We start from the raw sequence: 18,085 nt of genomic DNA on the forward strand, positions 1-18,085 counted from the left end.
CTGATTTTACAACTGCAGTGATTCGCTTAACAAATGTGGCAAGAAAAGTTGTAAAACGGGGCAAAACTCACTTCCATATCCACTTCATACCCAATGCCAGCCTTTGTTCTTTATATGTTTTAGTCCCCAGTCCCCCAATCATTGTTGCTCTTCTCTGCACTCTTTCTAGAGCAGTGTTTCTCAAACTTGGCGACTTTAAGTCCTGTGGACTTCAACTCCCAGAATTCCCCAGCCAGCTATGCTGGCTGGGGGATTCTGGTAGTTGAAGTCCACAGGACTTAAAGTCGCCAAGTTTGAGAAACACTGTTCTAGAGTCTCCACATCTTTTTTTACATCGTGGCGAGCAAATGATGGCACTAAAACTATCCCTCTTAAAGCAGTGCTTTTTTCCCCCGAACTTGGCAACTTTAAGCAGTATGGACTTCAACTCCCAGAATTCCCCGCTCAGCGTGGTCTAAAACACTTCCGCTAGCCGCTTCCAGTCCGAGCGCGAATCCTTGGCAATAAAAGAGTGAAAGTCACGGAGTTGACACTCCTAGAGGGGCCTCATAGATGGCCGACGAAAGTTCCTTCCTGTTTGCCGCCGAGCCCGCGACTCGCTCCCCGAAGAAGAAAGAGCAGGTAAAAGTAAGCGGGGCGGCGGATTGTGGGGAAACGGCTACACGTGTCACGGCCGTTGTAGTCGGTCTGCGAGAGATCTGGGCTAGGAAAATAAGAGTCGGAGGGTTTGACCTCTCTTTGCCGACCCTCCAAGTGGAAGGCCGGTTCTGGGCAAGACAATAATTCTTATTTTCCCACCGATTCAACCTATTAGATACAGCCAAACATTTTTAATCTCCAGTTTGGGTGTTTTCCACCTGCCGGGTGTGACAAACTCCTCTTTTTGGTTATTGCAGAATAAATAAATAAACAAACCCTTAATGCATAACTTTATTACAAATTATGTTATAAATTAATTATAAACTATGATAAGATAGATAATTAGATAGATAGATAGATGGATGGATGGATAGGATAGGATAGGATAGGATAGGATAGGATGGATAGATGATAGATAGATGATAGATAGATGATAGATAGATAGATAGATAGATAGATGATAGATAGATGATAGGTAGGTAGATAGATAGATTAGATAGATAGATAGATAGATAGATAGATAGATAGATAGATAGATAGATAGATAGATAGATAGATAGATAGATAGATAGATAGATAGATAGATAGATAGATAGATAGATAGATAGATAGATAGATAGATAGATAGATAGATAGATAGATAGATGATAGATAGATAGATAGATGATAGATGGATAGGATAGGATAGGATAGGATGGATAGATTGGATAGATTGGATAGATTGGATAGATTGGATAGATTGGATAGATTGGATAGATGATAGATAGATAATTGATAGATAGATAGATAGATAGATAGATAGATAGATGATAGATAGAGGATGGATGGATGGATGGATGGATGGATGGATGGATGGATAGGATAGGATAGGATAGATAGATAGATGATAGATAGATGATAGATAGATAGATAGATAGATAGATAGATAGATAGATAGATAGATAGATAGATAGATAGATAGATGATAGATAGGTAGATAGATAGATTAGATAGATAGATAGATAGATAGATGATAGATAGATAGATGATAGATAGATGATAGATAGATAGATGGATGGATAGATGGATGGATAGGATAGGATAGGATAGGATAGGATAGGATAGGATAGGATAGGATAGATTGGATAGGATAGATTGGATAGATTAGATAGATGATAGATGATAGATAGATAGATAGATAGATAGATAGATAGATAGATAGATGATAGACAGACAGACAGACAGACTGACAGACAGACAGACAGACAGACGTTTATATCTTATATTCATACTTATACTTGTTTTCCCATACTTGCTTGACAAACCAAAATACATAAATAAAATAATAATAATTCAGAGATCTGGACAGAGAATGTTTCTTTTTTGTTTTCCCAAGATCTCTCTTCCATTAAAGCCTTTTTTTTATGCAAGGACATAACGGGGTGAAAATTAGCATTTAAAATATATATATATATCAAAGAGCCCCAGGATCATAGGAAAGCAGGTTCAGCTATCAGATGATTTTTCTGCTTTGTTATCCTAATCTGGGATATCAGAGGTGCGGAACACTTTGCTGGAGGGAGGGGAAGGGAGGGAAGCTTAGCTGTTAAGTATTCTCCAAACTAAAGGGGCCCTTGGTGCTCTCTGAGCTTGTTTTATATACAGGCAGGCAGGCAGGCAGGCAGGCAGACAGATACACACACATTCTATCTATGTATGTATGCATGTATGTATCTATCATCTATAAAATGTTATATATAACATACGTACATACATACATACATACATACATTCGTAGATTTTCACAGGTGTAGGTATGCTGGTCTTGTTGTATTTGGGTGTTTTCCTGTGTAGGTCCTTGGAGGTCTTCTAGTCCAACCCCCTGCCTAGGCAGGAAACCCTATACCGTTTCAGACAAATGGCTATCCAACATCTTCTTAAAGACTTCCAGTGTTGGGGCATTCACAACTTCTGGAGGCAAGCTGTTCCACTGATTAATTGTTCTGTCAGGAAATTTCTCCTCAGTTCTAAGTTGCTTCTCTCCTTGATTAGTTTCCACCCATTGCTTCTTGTTCTACCCTCAGGTGCCTTGGAGAATAGTTTGAGTCCCTCTTCTTTGTGGCAACCCCTGAGATATTGGAACAATGCTATCATGTCTCCCCTAGTCCTCCTTTTCATTAAACTAGACATACCCAGTTCCTGCAACCGTTCTTCATATGTTTTAGCCTCCAGTCCCCTAATCCTCTTTGTTGCTCTTCTCTGCACTCTTTCTAGAGTCTCCACATCTTTTTTACATCGTGGCGACCAGAACTGAATGCAGTATTCCAAGTGTGGCCTTACCAAGGCATTATAAAGTGGTATTAACACTTCACGTGATCTTGATTCTATCTATCTGTCTGTCTATCTATCTATCTATCTATCTATCTATCTATCTATCTATCTATCTATCTATCTATATATATCATCTATCTATCTATCTATCTATCTATCATCTATCTATCTATCTATCTATCTATCTATCTATCTATCTATCTATCTATCTATCTATCTATTTGTGTTACAACCCCTGGTATGCCCAAATATGTATATATATTCCTTATTTTTCCCATGTAAGATTGAGATTGTCTTGGCAACGTTTCAGCGAGGCCTCACTCGCCATCTTCAGGCTTATGTATATAAATTTTATATCACAATTTCAACTTTGCAACAGCAACATACTGGTTGTATCAGCACTTTTTAAAATATACATAATGTTATATATCCTAATTATGTCTCATTTTATTTTCTCTCTTATGAACTTGCTTGTTTTCTTGCAGACCTTTTATTACCCAAAACATTATTTTTAATAGGTCTTTAAAATATATTTGGAAAATATTATTTTCTAAAGCAACAGAGAGCAGGACGAAAAAACAATGGCTGGAAACTGATCAAGGAGAGAAGCAACCTGAAACTGAGGAGAAATTTCCTAACGGTGACTGTAGAGATTCTCGGTCATCCAGGTCATGGTTGTCCCAAAGGTGCTTTTTTCAGGAGGCAACTGGACTTCCTTGTTTTTCCTTTTGAAGACGTTTTGCTTCTCATCCAAGAAGCTTCTTCAGCTCTGACAGGATAGTGGGGAATGGACTGTCCTAAAGGCGAGGACAATTAACCAGTGGAAGAGTTTCCCTTCAGATGTTGTGGGAGCTTCATCACTGGAGGCTTTTAAGAAAGGACTGGATGGTCATTTGTCTGAAATGGTATAGGGTCTCCTGCTTGAGCTGGACTAGAGGACCTCCAAGGTCCCTTCCAGCTCTATTCTATTCTGAAACTTGGTAACATCATCAATGCTAGTTATGTTATCTGACGATGTTGCCTACAGTACTTTGGGCAATGAAATCTGCAGGAAAACAAGCAAACTCAGAGAGCATCAAGAAGCCCTCGTGTCAACCCTGAGCTACAAATATTCCCCTTTATTAGATCTTCCAAACTCTAAAATAATGAATATTGGTTGGGAAAAGGAAAAGTGGGCGGGGGGGGGGGTTCCTTAACACCATTCAGATAGGAAATTAAGATGATCTCTTCGTGTAATGAGCATAAGAAGAACACATCTTTGCTGTATCTGATAACAGTGTTTCTCAACCTCAACTTTTAAGGCTCGTGGACTACAATTCCCAGGATTCCGCAGCCAACATGCCTGAGAAACATTGGCCTAATACAGGAGTGTCAAACTAGTGGCAGGCTGGATGCGTCACATGTTAACCACGCCCAGTTTAGCGAAGTGGAAAAAGCCATACATCAGGTGATGACACCGTGATGATGGGAATTTGACACCCCTGTCCTAATAGAATGTTCCATTAGAGCTGTCAATCAAGCTGTACACCGCCCCGAGTCCCCTTGGGGAGAGGGGGCGGTCTATAAATCCTAAATAAAGTAAAGTAAAAGTAAAAGCAGCACTCCAGTTCAATATTCCTAGATGTTAATGTTAAGTTCTTAAAATTCTCCAGCCTGCCTGCTCTAGGTTCAGAAACACTAAAGTATAGGTAGTCCTCGACTTACAACAAGTTTGCTTAGTGACCGAAGTTACAACAGCGCTGAAAAAAGTGACGTGTGACCATTTTTCACATTTATGACGGTTGCAGTGTCCTGAAGAAGCCGAATCCGCTTAACAACCCTGTTACTAATTTAGCAACCGCAATGATTCACTTAACAAATGTGGCAAGGAAAGTTGTAAAATCAGGTAAGACTCACTTAACAAATTTCTCACTTAACAACATAAATTTTGGGCTCAATTGTGGTCGTAAGTTGAGGACTACCTGTATACAATATAATGACGGTAAACCTCTGAACTCAATTTTTCACTCTCAAGCCCCCAATCCTGCCAATCCCAAGTATATAGGTAAAGGTTCCCCTTGCACATATGTCCTAGTCGTTCCTGGCTCTAGGGGGCGGTGCTTATCTCCGTTTCAAAGCCAAAGAGCCAGCCCTGTCTGAAGACGTCTCCATGGTCATGTGACTGGCATGACTAAACGCCGAAGGTGCACGGAACGCTGTTACCTTCCCACCAAAGGTGGTTCCTATTTTTCTAGTTGCATTTTTACATGCTTTCGAACTGCTAGGTTGGCAGAAGCTGGGAAAAGTAACGGGAGCTCACTCTGTTATGCTGCGCTAGGGATTCGAACGACTCTTCACAAGAGATCCCCAGAAGGTTTGGAGAGTAGAGTTACTTCCAATTCTTGAATAATTACGGTATATCAATACTCTTTGTATTTTTATGTATTTGCTTGCAAATGTTGGAATATTTTTAGTCCAATCATTTTCTATGTTTCAGTGCAGGTAGCAAGAGGAAATTCTGTTATCTCAAAGACGGCAATTAGACATTTTTGATGCTTGGCTGCTTCCGTTCCAAATAGTTTTGTTGAATGATTCTTTTAGGCTGTTGATACTGGAAAGGTCTAAAAGGACTTCTGCAGTCAATCCTCAAGGATTGACGCTGAATAAGGAGAAAGGAAAAATAAAACAAAGCTAGTTTCTGTGGAGGAAATGGCCCTCACACACAAAACAGAGGTGGCCAAGTGTCTCCTAAAAGAAAACGTAGACCCAGAAATAAAAATGGAAGCGCAGTGTTCCTCGGGCCTTCAATCCGGAGAAGGAAGGAAAAGAGAAGATTTCCCAGAAACCGGGAAGATTAAGCAGGAGTTTATCCATCAGGTGAAACAAGAGCCAGAAGAAGGACCATCGGGAAATTGGGATGCCCAACTGCAAGAGTTCCTGAAGACGCTGCAGGCTCCTGATTCCGGCAGAGAAAGCCCTTCCGTGGCCTGGAGTGACCCTAAAACCACTCAGCTGCTCTCTCAGAGAATGAGGGATGCCAGCAACTGCCCCAGGGTAGTTTGGATGACTCAGGCCCAGCCACACCTGGCCGTTGAAGCCCAGCAGGACTATGAGAGTTCTCAGGAAGCCGCACCCGGCGGAAAGGGGCAGAAGGGGGCAGGGAGTGGGCCTGGGGCCAGGCTGGAGAAGCAGCGCCAGCAGTTCCGGGAGCTTTGTTACCAAGAGGCTGAAGGGCCTCGCAAACTCTGCAGGCATCTTCAAGAACTTTGCCACGAGTGGCTGAAGCCGGAGAAGCACACCAAGGACCAGATCCTGGATTTGGTGACGTTGGAGCAGTTCTTGGCCATCCTGCCTTCGGATATGCAGAGCTGGCTGAGAGAAAACACTCCGAGGACCTGCGCCCAGGCCGTGTCCCTGGCAGAGGAGTTCATCGTCAGGCAGCAGGTCAAAGGCTGGAGCAAACAGGTGAGTTGCTCCGGATAAGGCTGACCTTGAAAGACTGTTGAAGGGGCGATGCACAGAATCTCCTGTGTGAAGGATGTGCCCTGCAGTCTTAGATAACCTAATCCTAGCCCTTTGATCCTGGAAGTACGCTACAAAAAATATATTTGGGGGTGTGTGTGTGTGATTTTTCTGGGTGTATCTGCCAGGGATTTCCACTGCCTATTGTTTTAAAGTTGATCGTATCAGTCTGATTTGATTTTGAATTAGAGGTTTGATTCAGACGTTGCGTTAAGCCCCAATTCATGGAATACGTTCTGACCCGAGACTTCCCAAGAGCATGAAACGGACTCCTTGTCCCGACAAAAAACCCTTTTTTATTCATTGACTGTGAATTCTGCTCATTCACCTCCAGCAAAGTCGTTCAAGGGAGGATTTACAGTCACAGACCTTATCTGGATTGGAGAGCTGCCAGGCCGATATCTGCAAAACTTGGCAAGGAGTCTCGGAGAGTCACGAACCAATTAAGCGAACTAATTGCCTCCTGCAAACTCCACTCCCTCTTTTATTTCCTCTGGGAGGGGCCATGCAACGTCTACCTGTGGCCTTACTCCCAAGTCAACCCCTGTTCCTTATCTGTTCCCTTTGTCTGGCAACTCTGCGCATGCACACACTGGGAACAGGCTCCACCTGTTCCTCTGCCTCACTGAGGTCTGACTCTGAAGGCAGCTGATAATTGGCATATGGCTCTGGCCCCCTCTCTGCCTCCGACACAGAGCACTCTTCAGAGCCTTCCCCTGACTCCAGGACTGGCCCATCTTCCTCCCCAACCTCCTCCCTGTCCGAATCTGTTGCCAGCTCCACTGGCCGCTGGCTGCTGGTGGGCCACAACAGAATAAGAGTGCAAACCAGGGTAAAGTAAAATGAAATAAGTGACCTCATACCTGTGAGGAAGAGAACCAGCTCCATGTTGAAACTCCTGCTGTGTTGTCTCCCTGGAAGAAGCTGCAAATTGCCTATTCCCCCCCTCCCCCCTCAAGTTTTGTTTTTAATCTTTCAGCCAGTGTTTCTCAACTTTGGCAACTGATGAGGACTACAATTCCCAGCATTCTCCAGGTACCCTGCTGGCTAGAGATTTTGGGAATTGAAGTCCACACAGCACTGAGCAGCGCTGCTTTAAACTACAGTACACTGAAATAGCTTTGCAATTGTAAGTCCATGAATGGGTATCCGCCTCTTGTCCCATTGTCTCAACATCTGTTTCCCCTGTGCTGCTCCAGATGATGGGGATGACGGAGGGGGAATCTGAAAAGCCCCCCAAAGGAAACCAAGCTCTGTCGGAGATGGTAAAGGCACAGCTTTTTAGAGAAGCCAAGCAAGAAGCTGGAGGGGACGAAGGCTCACTGGGTAAGTCAATTTGAGTGCTCGACAGATCAAATATTAGGGGCTTCTTTGGACTCTTCTGCATGGGAGGTTTAAACTGCTTGTCTCCAGTAGCTGATAACAGCTGGCAATGGCACCTTCAGCATTATCTAGTCCAGGGGACCCAAACCAGAAACCGGGCAACACAAACAAGAAATAGCAAGTTGAGTTGAGTAGAGTAGAGTAGAGTAGAGTTGTTGAGTTGAGTTGAGTTGAGTTGAATTCTTTATTGGCCAAGTATGGACACACAAGGAATTTGTCTTAGACTTACATACCACTTCCCAGTGCTTTTACAGCCCTTTCTAAGCAGTTTACAGAGTCAACATATTGCCCCCCCAATAATCTGGGTCCTCATTTTCCTGACCTTGGAAGGATGGAAGGCTGAGTCAATCTTAAGCCTGGTGAGACTCAAATTACTAAACTGCTGGCAGTCAACAGAAGCAGCTGGCAGTACTGCACTCTAACCACTCTGCCACCACGAAGCCCCATCTGCGGGATGCAGGCAGCATGCGAGACCACCTCCCTTCCGGTCCACGGAAAAACCTCTCTCCATGGAACCGATCCCTGGTGCCCCAAAAGGTGGGGGGGGCACTGATCTAGGGCAGGGGTGTCCAACTCGGTTTCATTGAGGGCTGCATCAGGGTTGTGTTTGACCTCGGGGGGCTGGGGTGGGTGTGGGCATGGCCAGCTTGGTGTCACACCTGTCAAAGGTGCCTGTGGTGGCCCGACCGCTCTGCCAGCGAAAATGGGCTCCCGAGCTCCCGTTCTCGCACGCGGCCCTCCCGAGCTTCATTTTCACTGGCAGAGGGTTGCCAGGAGGCTATGGCAGCCGAGAAAGGAGCTCGGGAGCCCATTTTCACTAGCAGAAGCACCGCGGGCCAGTCCTTCGCTGTTTCCAGGGTGACCCCACGGGCCATATCTAAGTACTCCGTGGGCCGGATCCGGCCCCCAGGGCCTTGAGTTTGACACCCTGAAAGTGAGCATAGTTTCTCAACTTTGGCCAACTTTAAGATGGGTTATGTCATGGCTTCCCCCCTGAAACTTTCTAGTGTTGCCATCCGCTAAAGAGAATGTTAAATGGAGAAAGGAAGAGTGGGTATCCTACAAAAAAAAAAGGATTGATGTGGTGGCATTATCAAAAAAAAAGTAGGAAGCCTCACAGGAGAACATGTCATATTTTTTCCCACAAATATCCCCAATTGGAAAAATAAGCATGAATCATGAAGGATTGTGCTCTTTTTTGTAATGCAAGGCTTTTTAACCTTAAAAATATACAGTATGTTTCGGAGTATAAGACGCACCAAGATTTTGAAGAGGCAAATTAAAAAAAAAAGTTTTTGCACTCTGCAGACCTCCCAAAAACGGCCCGGTTTTTTTGTCAAAAAAAGGGCATGCATAGCCTTTAGGAGGCTTGTAAAGTGCTCCTGGGGGCTGGGAGGGGCAAAAAACAAGCAAAAAATGGCCCATTTTATGTAAAAAAAAACCTGGCATGGGTAGCCTTTAGGAGACTTATAGCATGCTCCTGGGGGCTGGGCGGGAGGGCAAAAACGAGGAAAAAATGGTTTTCCCCTCATTTTGGCCTTCCCCAGCCCCCAGGAGCACTCTGGAAGCCTCCTAAAGGCTCTGCACGGCCATTTTTGCAAAGGGGGGGGCGCGGTTTCGGGATGTCAAAAATGCTGTATTCAGTATATAAGACGCACCCAGATTTTCACCTTTTTTGAAGGGGAAAAAGGTGGGCCTTATACTCTGAAAAATACGGTACTCTCTCAGTACCAGCTAGTCTCCTTTTTTCTTGCCTCCCCCTACAGTCGATGGTTGGCCTGAGCCACAGAGGACATCGCTGAGAACGGCTAGAGAGAATTACTTCCTGGCTCCGGGTAAACCCAACGGGTCTCAACATGGAGCAGAGCAGCAGGAGAGAAACGAAAGCGAGGCAGGGACAGAGGAGGTGGAGGGCTCACAAGGGTTTTTCCAAGCGGCTCCTGAATCCCCCTTCCTCAACACCAAGGGGAAGTACGACGCGGGGGGCCTCACCCAAAGCTCCCACCTCGAGGCGTGCGAGAACCCTGACCCGGAGGAGAAATGTTACAAGTGTTGGCATTGCAGCCAGACCTTTAGCAGTAGCTCGGATCTCTTGACCCACGAGAGGACCCACGTGGACGAGAAACTCTACATCTGCTCCCACTGCGGGGAGAAGAAGAGAATCCGTGCAGGGCAGTACTCCCGCATCTGCTCCCACTGTGGGAATAATTTCGGCTGGATCCCCAAAGTGAAGCTGGGCGCCGACCGAGACAAATGCTTCATGTGTTCGGAGTGCGGGAAATGCTACATTCGGCAGACGGACTGCCTCAAGCACCAGAAAACCCACAGCGGAGAGAAGCTTTTCATTTGCACAGCCTGCGGGAAAAAATTCATCTCGTACACCTCGCTCAAAGTGCACCAGATGGCCCATCGTGGGCAAGACACTTACCAATGTTTGCAGTGTGGGAAGTCCTTCATGTCCAGGTCACACCTCTTGCTGCACGAACTGATCCACAAGAACAGCTCGCACTGCGGGAAAAGCTTCAGCCGGAAAGCAGAACTGGGGGAACATGAGAAAACTCACACAGCCACCGAGTAGCCGTTCACCTTCCTTGAACTAATAGGAAGAACATTTACTTGAACCTCAGGCGACAAAGCCCAGTTTGAAGGGACGGAGAGACCCTTGAACATTTGAAAGCCTTAGATGTGGTCACTAACGAGCTCCCAAGTTTTAATTACCCAGGAATTTTTCTTTTGAAATATGGCAAAATTAAGAAAACAAGTCCAAACTTTTACTAGACAGTCATGGTAAAAGGACGGGGGGGGGGGGGGATTCCAAGTCGGAGAGTAGGAATACAGTAGTTCTCTATAATTGCGTTAAAGCTGTTTTTGTCTTCCTAGGATCCGGTGCCAGCTGGGAGGGAACTGTCTTGTTGCAGGAAAAGGCATGGCTGCTTTGTAGACAGATGCCACGTTGGCACTCCAAATTTGTTTTTCAAGCGATCAAATCCGAAATTAAACCGCATGGTCCAGCTATTACCTGTAATTAAATTTAAAGACAAATAAGTCAAACAGAGCATTTTCATGCTCCCGATGCTACTTTTTAGAGAGCACACAAGCAGCACTCCAAGCTGGGGTCAGCCTTAGGAGAAAAAAATATATATGCATAGATTAATTTTTGTTACAGAAGCATAGAGACCTTGGAGGTCTTTTAGCTCAACCTCCAGCCCGGTGATGATTTCATCTAAAAAAGAAACAACGCCTTTTTGATGTAGCTGGAAGCTCTTAAGTTGGTTTGTGAACCACATTTAAAATGCAAAATTACTAAAAAAAAAATTTTTTTTTTTAAAGTAGGATTTACATGTTCGAAATGTTTGCAGAAAGGGACGTATATTAGTAAAAGAAAGCTCTTTGGCCTCTGATGGCACAGCGTATGTATGGGAGTAACATCTTCATTTATTTTCCCAGAAATTGTTTTGTGGAAAAATGAGATGACAGACAGGAGCTGATGCCACAGGTCTCATGGAACTAAATGCTGCACCTCAACATTGTATTTTTAAAAAGGAAAAAAAAATGTCCAGCAATGCAGCAGGAAGGGGGCATTTTGGGCAGGCTGAAATGGGAGAAGCCTTCCCCAGCCCAGATCCAGATGTTTTGAAACCACAGTACTCAGAACTCCTAGCAAGGATGTTCCTTGGCCAATTGTTAGACAATTCTAGGAGTTTCCAAGACAGAGAGTTTCTTTCTTTCCTTCTTTCTTTCTTTCTTTCTTTCTTTCTTTCTTTCTTTCTTTCTTTCTTTCTTTCTTTCTTTCGTCTGTCTGTCTGTCTGTCTTTCTTTCTTTCTTTCTTTCTTTCCTCCCTCCCTCCCTCCTTTTCTCTCCCTCTTTTCCTCATTCCCTCTTTTTTAATTTTTAATTTCATTTTACATTTCTGAATTGCCAAGTTCCTTTAAAGAGGGGCATCAAAATATAAACCAGTATATAACAGTTAAAATGTTAAGTTAAAATCGTTCTCTCTTTCTTCCTTTTTCCTCCTCCTCTTTCCTTCTTTCCTCTTTTTGTTTTTAATTTATTTACATTTTGCATTTCTGAACTGCCCAGTTTTCTCAAAGAGGAGCATTAAAATATAAAACAGTATATAAGAATTAAAATGTTAAAGTTAAAATGTTTATCTGTCTACCATCTATCTATCTATCTATCTATCTATCTATCATCTATCTATCTATCTATCTATCTATCTATCTATCTATCTATCTATCTATCTATCTATCTCTATCTATCATCTATCTATCTATCATCTATCTATCTATCTATCTATCTATCTATCTATATCATCTTTTCTTTTTACCTTCCTCCCTCCCTCCTTCTCTCCCTTTCTCTCCCCCCCCCAACCTTCTTAGCACTTAGACTAGACTTATTTCTTCATCAGTGTATTTTAAGATTGCATTGCTATGCCCCTCTTTTAAGCCATTCTTTCTTTCATCACAGCTTGTTTTCTTAGAGGACATTCTGCTGACTATAATGGGAGTATCTGATCTAAACATTCTCAAAAAGTGGGGTCACATACATAGTAAGAAACTGGGATAAAGGATGGCTTTGCCTATCACCTGGAACAACCATAGGCCCTAATGATAAACGCTTGTATGCTTAGCAACCTGCTGGTGTAGAAATGCAATGCATTCAGAGGATTTGAAATACGATGTACTGGGAAGCGTGAGTCTGAAATAATACTCCATATATTGTGTTGCATCGGGTTGTTGCAGTAGGATTGTTAATGCACTATTCTTCTGTAAAGGCTATTGGCACAATGGAATAGCAAATAGCATATTGATCAGCCTCATGTGCCCCTATATATAATTTGCAAGCAACAGGAAAAGAGGAAGGGGACTTGGAAGATCACAAAATGCATCTGCATCGAGAGAGATTCCTTCTTAATTTCTCTTCTGATGTTGTCAGATTGATGATCACTATTCAAACTGCAAGATGGAATGGAATTTACACTGGCAGTAAATAAACCCTAATTTTCCATGGTTGAATTCTTTTTCTAATTTTCAACAATAAAATAAAATATATTTGACTTGCAACTTCATATCTTTTGTATGTTTCTATGATCTAGCAGTTGCCAGACGATGCCAGGCTTACAAAACCTAGAATTCCCAGCTCCTGGGGCACTTACTACAGAGGGAAGAAAGACTGAATAATCATAATTAGAATACCATTATTTAGATTTACAGGGAATAACAATTGACATTTATCCTGCTAAGCATTAATCTCCAGATTGTAGTAAGTGAATAGGAGATAACTATTTAGTTTAGTCCATGATTTATAACCACAATTGGGATTAGAATGTTGGTCTCCATGTGGTTTTTAAGCAAGCAAGGACAACCATGACTTTGATGACTGAGACTCCTCATACACATTTGCCCAAATGCTGCAATTCTCATAAGTGTGAGGACTGTCATAAGTCACTTTTTTCACTTCCGTGATAACTTCCAATGGTCACTAAACGAGGATTACTTGTGTAGCCTACTCTTGCTTTAAGTGTCAGGGTTCCAAATAGCATCCAAAATTAAATCGGAGTCCAAGGCAAAGTATTCCTCAGTGTTCCAATTTATTAAGAGAGCCGTGTTATACAATACAATAGCAGAGTTGGAAGGGACCTTGGAGGTCTTCTAGTCCAACCCCCTGCCTAGGCAGGAAACACTATACTGTTTCAGACAAATGGCTATCCAACATCTTCTTAAAGACTTCCAGTGTTGGGGCATTCGCAACTTGAGGCAATTTCTGTTCCACTGATTAATTGTTCTAACTGTCAGGAAATTTCTCCTCAGTTCTAAGTTGCTTCTCTCCTTGATTAGTTTCCACCCATTGCTTCTTGTTCTACCCTCAGGTGCCTTGGAGAATAGTTTGACTCCCTCTTCTTTGTGGCAACCCCTGAGATATTGGAACAATGCTATCATGTCTCCCCTAGTCCTTCTTTCTATTAAATGTTGGCACATCTAAAAGCTTTCCGATTTTCCTCACCGTGTTGGAAGTTCAAGATCTTGCCCTCACACCCATATGTCCCATCCCATGGTCCAAACTCCCACTGCCATGCTGGCAGCTTCCACCCATCCAGGTCTGGTCAGGTGCAGAGGTCCAGCGACAAAGGATGACCTTGGCTTTCTACAATCCCTCTTAGTGCAGGTTGTCCTTTCCCACTTTTCTTAGTGTCGGGGTCTTGTCCAGAGGGCTGGGTCTTCACATAAACCTGGGCCCTATTTAACTCAATGGGGAGAAACGTGAGGTTTTCCACTTAGGCAAGAAAAACCAAATGCACAAGTGCAGAATAGTTGGTACCTGGCTCAATAGTAGCAACTGCAAGAGAGATCTTGCAGTCCTAGTGGGCAAACACTTAGATCAGGGGTGTCAAACTCAAATTTCATTGAGGGCTGCATCAGGGCGATGGGTGGGCGTGGCCAGGGTGGGCGTGGCCAGCTTGACATCACTCGTGTCGGGGGCGCCTATGGTGACCTGAGTGCTCTACCAGCGAAAACGGAGTTCGGGAGGCTGCAATGGCCTCCTGCAACCCTCTGCCAGTGAAAATGGTGCTCGGGAGGCCGCACACTCCATTTCCGCTGGCAGAGGGTTGCAGAAAGCCGTCACAGCTTCCCGAGCTCTGTTTTCACTGGCAGAGTGCTTGAGCCAGTCCTTGGCTATTTCCAGGGTGGCCCTGTGGGCCACATTTATGCACCCCGCAGACCAGATCTGGTCCCTGGGCCTTGAGTTTGACACTCCTGACTTAAATAGAACTGAGGTGGCGCAGTGGTTAGAGTGCATTACTGCAGGCTGCTCCTGCGGACTGCTGCCTGCCTGCAATTTGGCAGATCGAATCTCACCAGGCTCAAGACTGACTCAGCCTTCCATCCGTCCCACGTCAGAAAAGTGAGGACCCAGATTGTTTGGGGGGGGGGGCAATAGGCTGATTCTGTAAACCGCTTAGAGAAAAGCACTGTGAAGTGGTATACTGTACAAGTCGAAGTGCTAGCGGTCTGAGCCAGCGGTGTGCAGCAGCTGCCAAAAAAGCCAACACAGTCCTAGTCTGAATTAACAGAAGGATAGAATCAAGATCACGTGAAGTGTTAATACTTTGGTAAGACCACACTTAGAATATTGCATCCAGTTTCGGTTGCTACGATACAATACAATAATACAATAGTAGAGTTGGAAGGGACCTTGGAGGTCTTCTAGTCCAACCCCCTGCCTAGGCAGGAAACCCTATACCTTTTTCAGACAAATAGCTATCCAACATCTTCTTAAAGACTTCCAGTGTTGGGGCATTCACAACTTCTGGAGGCAATCTGTTCCACTGATTAATTGTTCTCACTGTCAGGAAATTTCTCCTCAGTTCTAAGTTGCTTCTCTCCTTGATTAGTTTCCACCCATTGCTTCTTGTTCTACCCTCAGGTGCTTTGGAGAATAGTTTGACTCCCTCTTCTTTGTGGCAACCTCTGAGATATTGGAATAATGCTATCATGTCTCCCCTAGTCCTTCTTTCTCTTAAGCTAAACATACCCAGTTCCTGCAACCGTTCTTCATATGTTTTAGTCTCCAGTCCCCTAATCATCTTTGTTGCTCTTCTCTGCACTCTTTCTAGAGTCTCCACATCTTTTTTACATCGTGGCGACCAGAACTGAATGCAGTATTCCAAGTGTGGCCTTACCAAGGCATTATAAAGTGGTATTAACACTTCACGTGATCTTGATTCTATCCCTCTGTTGATGCAGCCTAGAACTGTGTTGGCTTTTTTGGCAGCTGCTGCACACTGCTGGCTCATATTTAAATGGTTGTCCACTAGGACTCCAAGATCCCTTTCACAGTTACTACTACTGAGTAAGGTATCACCTATACTGTACCTGTGCAAAAAAGTTGTGTCAAACCCGATCTCATATCGTGAGGAATTGGGATTGTTTTTGCCCTTATGGAGCCAAGGTGGGCGTAGCCTGCATGGGCCAGAAACGGCCCACAGGCAGCATGTTTCACACCCCTGCTTTAAAAAGTGCAGTGAAAAGCAAATTAATTAATTAATTAATTAATTAATTAATTAATTAATTAATTAGCGGGCTGGAGGCTAAAATATATAAAGAATGGTTGCTGGAATTGGTACTGTCTAATTTAATGGAAAGAAGGATGAGGGGTGATATGATAGCAGCAGTCTTATGTAAGGACTTGCCTCTCCTATCTCTTCAAGGAAGACGAACTCTTGAAACAGGCATTATTTCAAAAGGAATCTTTTGAATCTGCTTAGTTGCAGCTTGCTTACCTCCTCGGAGTCGGCAGGCAGCAATAGAGAGCCAAGCACGAAAAAAGGTAAGTGGGTTTAGATAGGGTTCTTAGAGGCAGGCGGGGCGATTGGTGAGCCAGCCAATCAGTGAGCGATGGGTGGGGCTAGGATAGTGCGGACGGGCGGGGGGAAGGAGCGATGGAGTGGCTTCCGGACAGGCAGGGGTGAGCAAGCGAGCGACAGGGACGGGGCAGGCATTCCAGAACTTACTTCCGGGTCCACCGGTGGAACCTCTTCTAACCAGTTCGGTAGATTTGATGAACCAGTTCTACTGAACCGATGCGAATCGGTCGGAACCCATCTCTAAAGTCAAGCTATTCTCCAAAGCCCCTGAAGGCAGGACAAGAAGCAATAGGTGGAAACTAATCAAGGACAGAAGCTACTGTAGGAAGTTAAAACCCACCCACCCTCCTAGAAAAATGAAATATCCTGGGAAATATTGAAAAGGCAGAATATTACATTTCCCTGGGTAAGAAATGGAGGAACATGTTTTTAGGCAGGAAACAGACTCACTCTTAATAGCCCGCACATTTGTCAATCGCCATTAAAGGCCTGAGTCAGTCTATTCTACATAACAGATATCCCCCCCTTCAGCTCCAGCGTGATGGGATTAAGGCACGATAGTATTAGCCCTTTACCCATCTCACCACAGGGCACCTGGGAAGAAGCAATGCTCAACCAAACCTGGACTCAAAACGCAGCCTAGAGAGTTGCCCCTGCATGGCCCCATGGGAGTCTGACAACCAATCAGAATACAAGCTCAGGTTCAAAGCCCAGAGAGGGCATAAAACCAGGGACTATCAGCATCTCTGTCTCTTTTTTCTTCTTCACCCAACATCTGGAAGCATGTGATTCCCCCTTTTCTGTTGAGGAGCTCAAGCCATGTGATCCTGTCCACCATTAAACCATCTTTCCAAACTCCCATGTTTCCAGTGTCTTTTTCCCCACTTGGAACTGAACCCAGAAGGACATTTCTTCCAACACAACCTAGAACTATGGAAAAAATTCCTGACTGTTGAAATTCACAGGTGATAAAAGGGGCATAATTGCTTATCCCTGTATATTACAAATATATGTATGTATTTATGTCTATATGCACCATCTATACAGTATTTTCTATTGGAGATCCAATTGGTATAGTAATGTAAATCCTGGACTAAGAGTGGGAAACTCCAAAATTAGTCACTGGGGGATTCTGGTGTAGAAAATATTAGCAGGGAGCAGAGGTGAGACCTTCATCTTCTCCATACTTGAAAGTTGCTGTGATCAACCTTTGCAAAACGCTCAGAGGGATTGGAGGAAACAGGAAAAATCCTAAAGTGGGAGGCACGCATGTCAGCGGCAAGGGTTAAAAAAATCAAAACCATAGAGATCCAGTCTTTGGAAGGATGAGAGCGTCTTCACCACCACCAAGAGGCTCCAGTTCAACTTAGAGGAGGATGTAGCTATACTTCGGGTTCCCAATCGGTGTCCGAGTGACAATGCTAGCCGCGGCATAGGAAGGATCCTCTCGCCAAAGAGAATTCGAATCAGAACCGGAAAAGAGATTCGCCGAGCACCGCTGCCTTCCGCCCCCCCCCCGCCCCTTTCCTTCGCCTTTGCTGAGACCCTCGGCTTCTTCGGGTTCCCCATTTCTCCTCGGGAGGAAGCTACAGGTTCGGGGGGGTCTTGTTTTTTTCCCTAGTTGTGGGGCGATAAGAGCAGCCGCTCGTGCCTGCTGGAGGGGAAGTTGAGCCAAGTTGCGAGAGGAGGGAATTTGCACCGGTTTCTGCAAGCTACTGACAGGTACGAGGGTGCAGCAACGCCTTTCTTCGTGTCGTCCCAGGAATCATCTCTGTACATGAGCGCACGTAAAACTCGAGCTTTTGCAGCGGAAGGCACTGGAAGTTTTTACTTAGCCAACTTCTGAACGGGACCCGATCAGTTTCTCTAACTGGCGAGTAAGATGG

At 44.4% G+C, this 18,085-nt stretch overlaps 2 protein-coding genes across 4 annotated transcripts in view; both read left to right on the top strand.

Annotated features, from left to right (window-relative positions):
• The first annotated feature begins 474 nt into the window (after window positions 1-474).
• On the top strand, window positions 475-12,897 carry LOC309383625 (uncharacterized protein). 2 transcript variants are annotated; one of them, XM_081936406.1, is made up of 4 exons: window positions 475-621; window positions 5,426-6,393; window positions 7,650-7,776; window positions 9,600-12,897. In XM_081936406.1, the coding sequence occupies exons 2-4, from the start codon at window positions 5,638-5,640 to the stop codon at window positions 10,409-10,411; spliced, it is 1,695 nt and encodes a 564-aa protein (XP_081792532.1). In that variant the 5' UTR covers window positions 475-621; window positions 5,426-5,637; the 3' UTR covers window positions 10,412-12,897. The 2 variants fall into 2 exon arrangements, with proteins under 2 accessions (XP_081792532.1, XP_081792531.1); XM_081936405.1 differs by having other exon boundaries at window positions 5,431-6,393.
• Window positions 12,898-17,799: 4,902 nt separating this feature from the next.
• LOC309384190 (uncharacterized protein) overlaps window positions 17,800-18,085 on the top strand; it is a 7,574-nt gene continuing 7,288 nt past the window's right edge. For both annotated transcript variants that reach the window (XM_081937416.1, XM_081937417.1), the window contains exon 1: window positions 17,800-17,921. The gene's annotated coding sequence lies outside the window, so the exon portion shown is untranslated. The remainder of the gene's footprint in view (window positions 17,922-18,085) is intronic.

Source organism: Natrix helvetica (assembly GCF_964273705.1).
Source record: "Natrix helvetica genome assembly, chromosome: 1".
NCBI lineage: Eukaryota > Metazoa > Chordata > Lepidosauria > Squamata > Natricidae > Natrix > Natrix helvetica.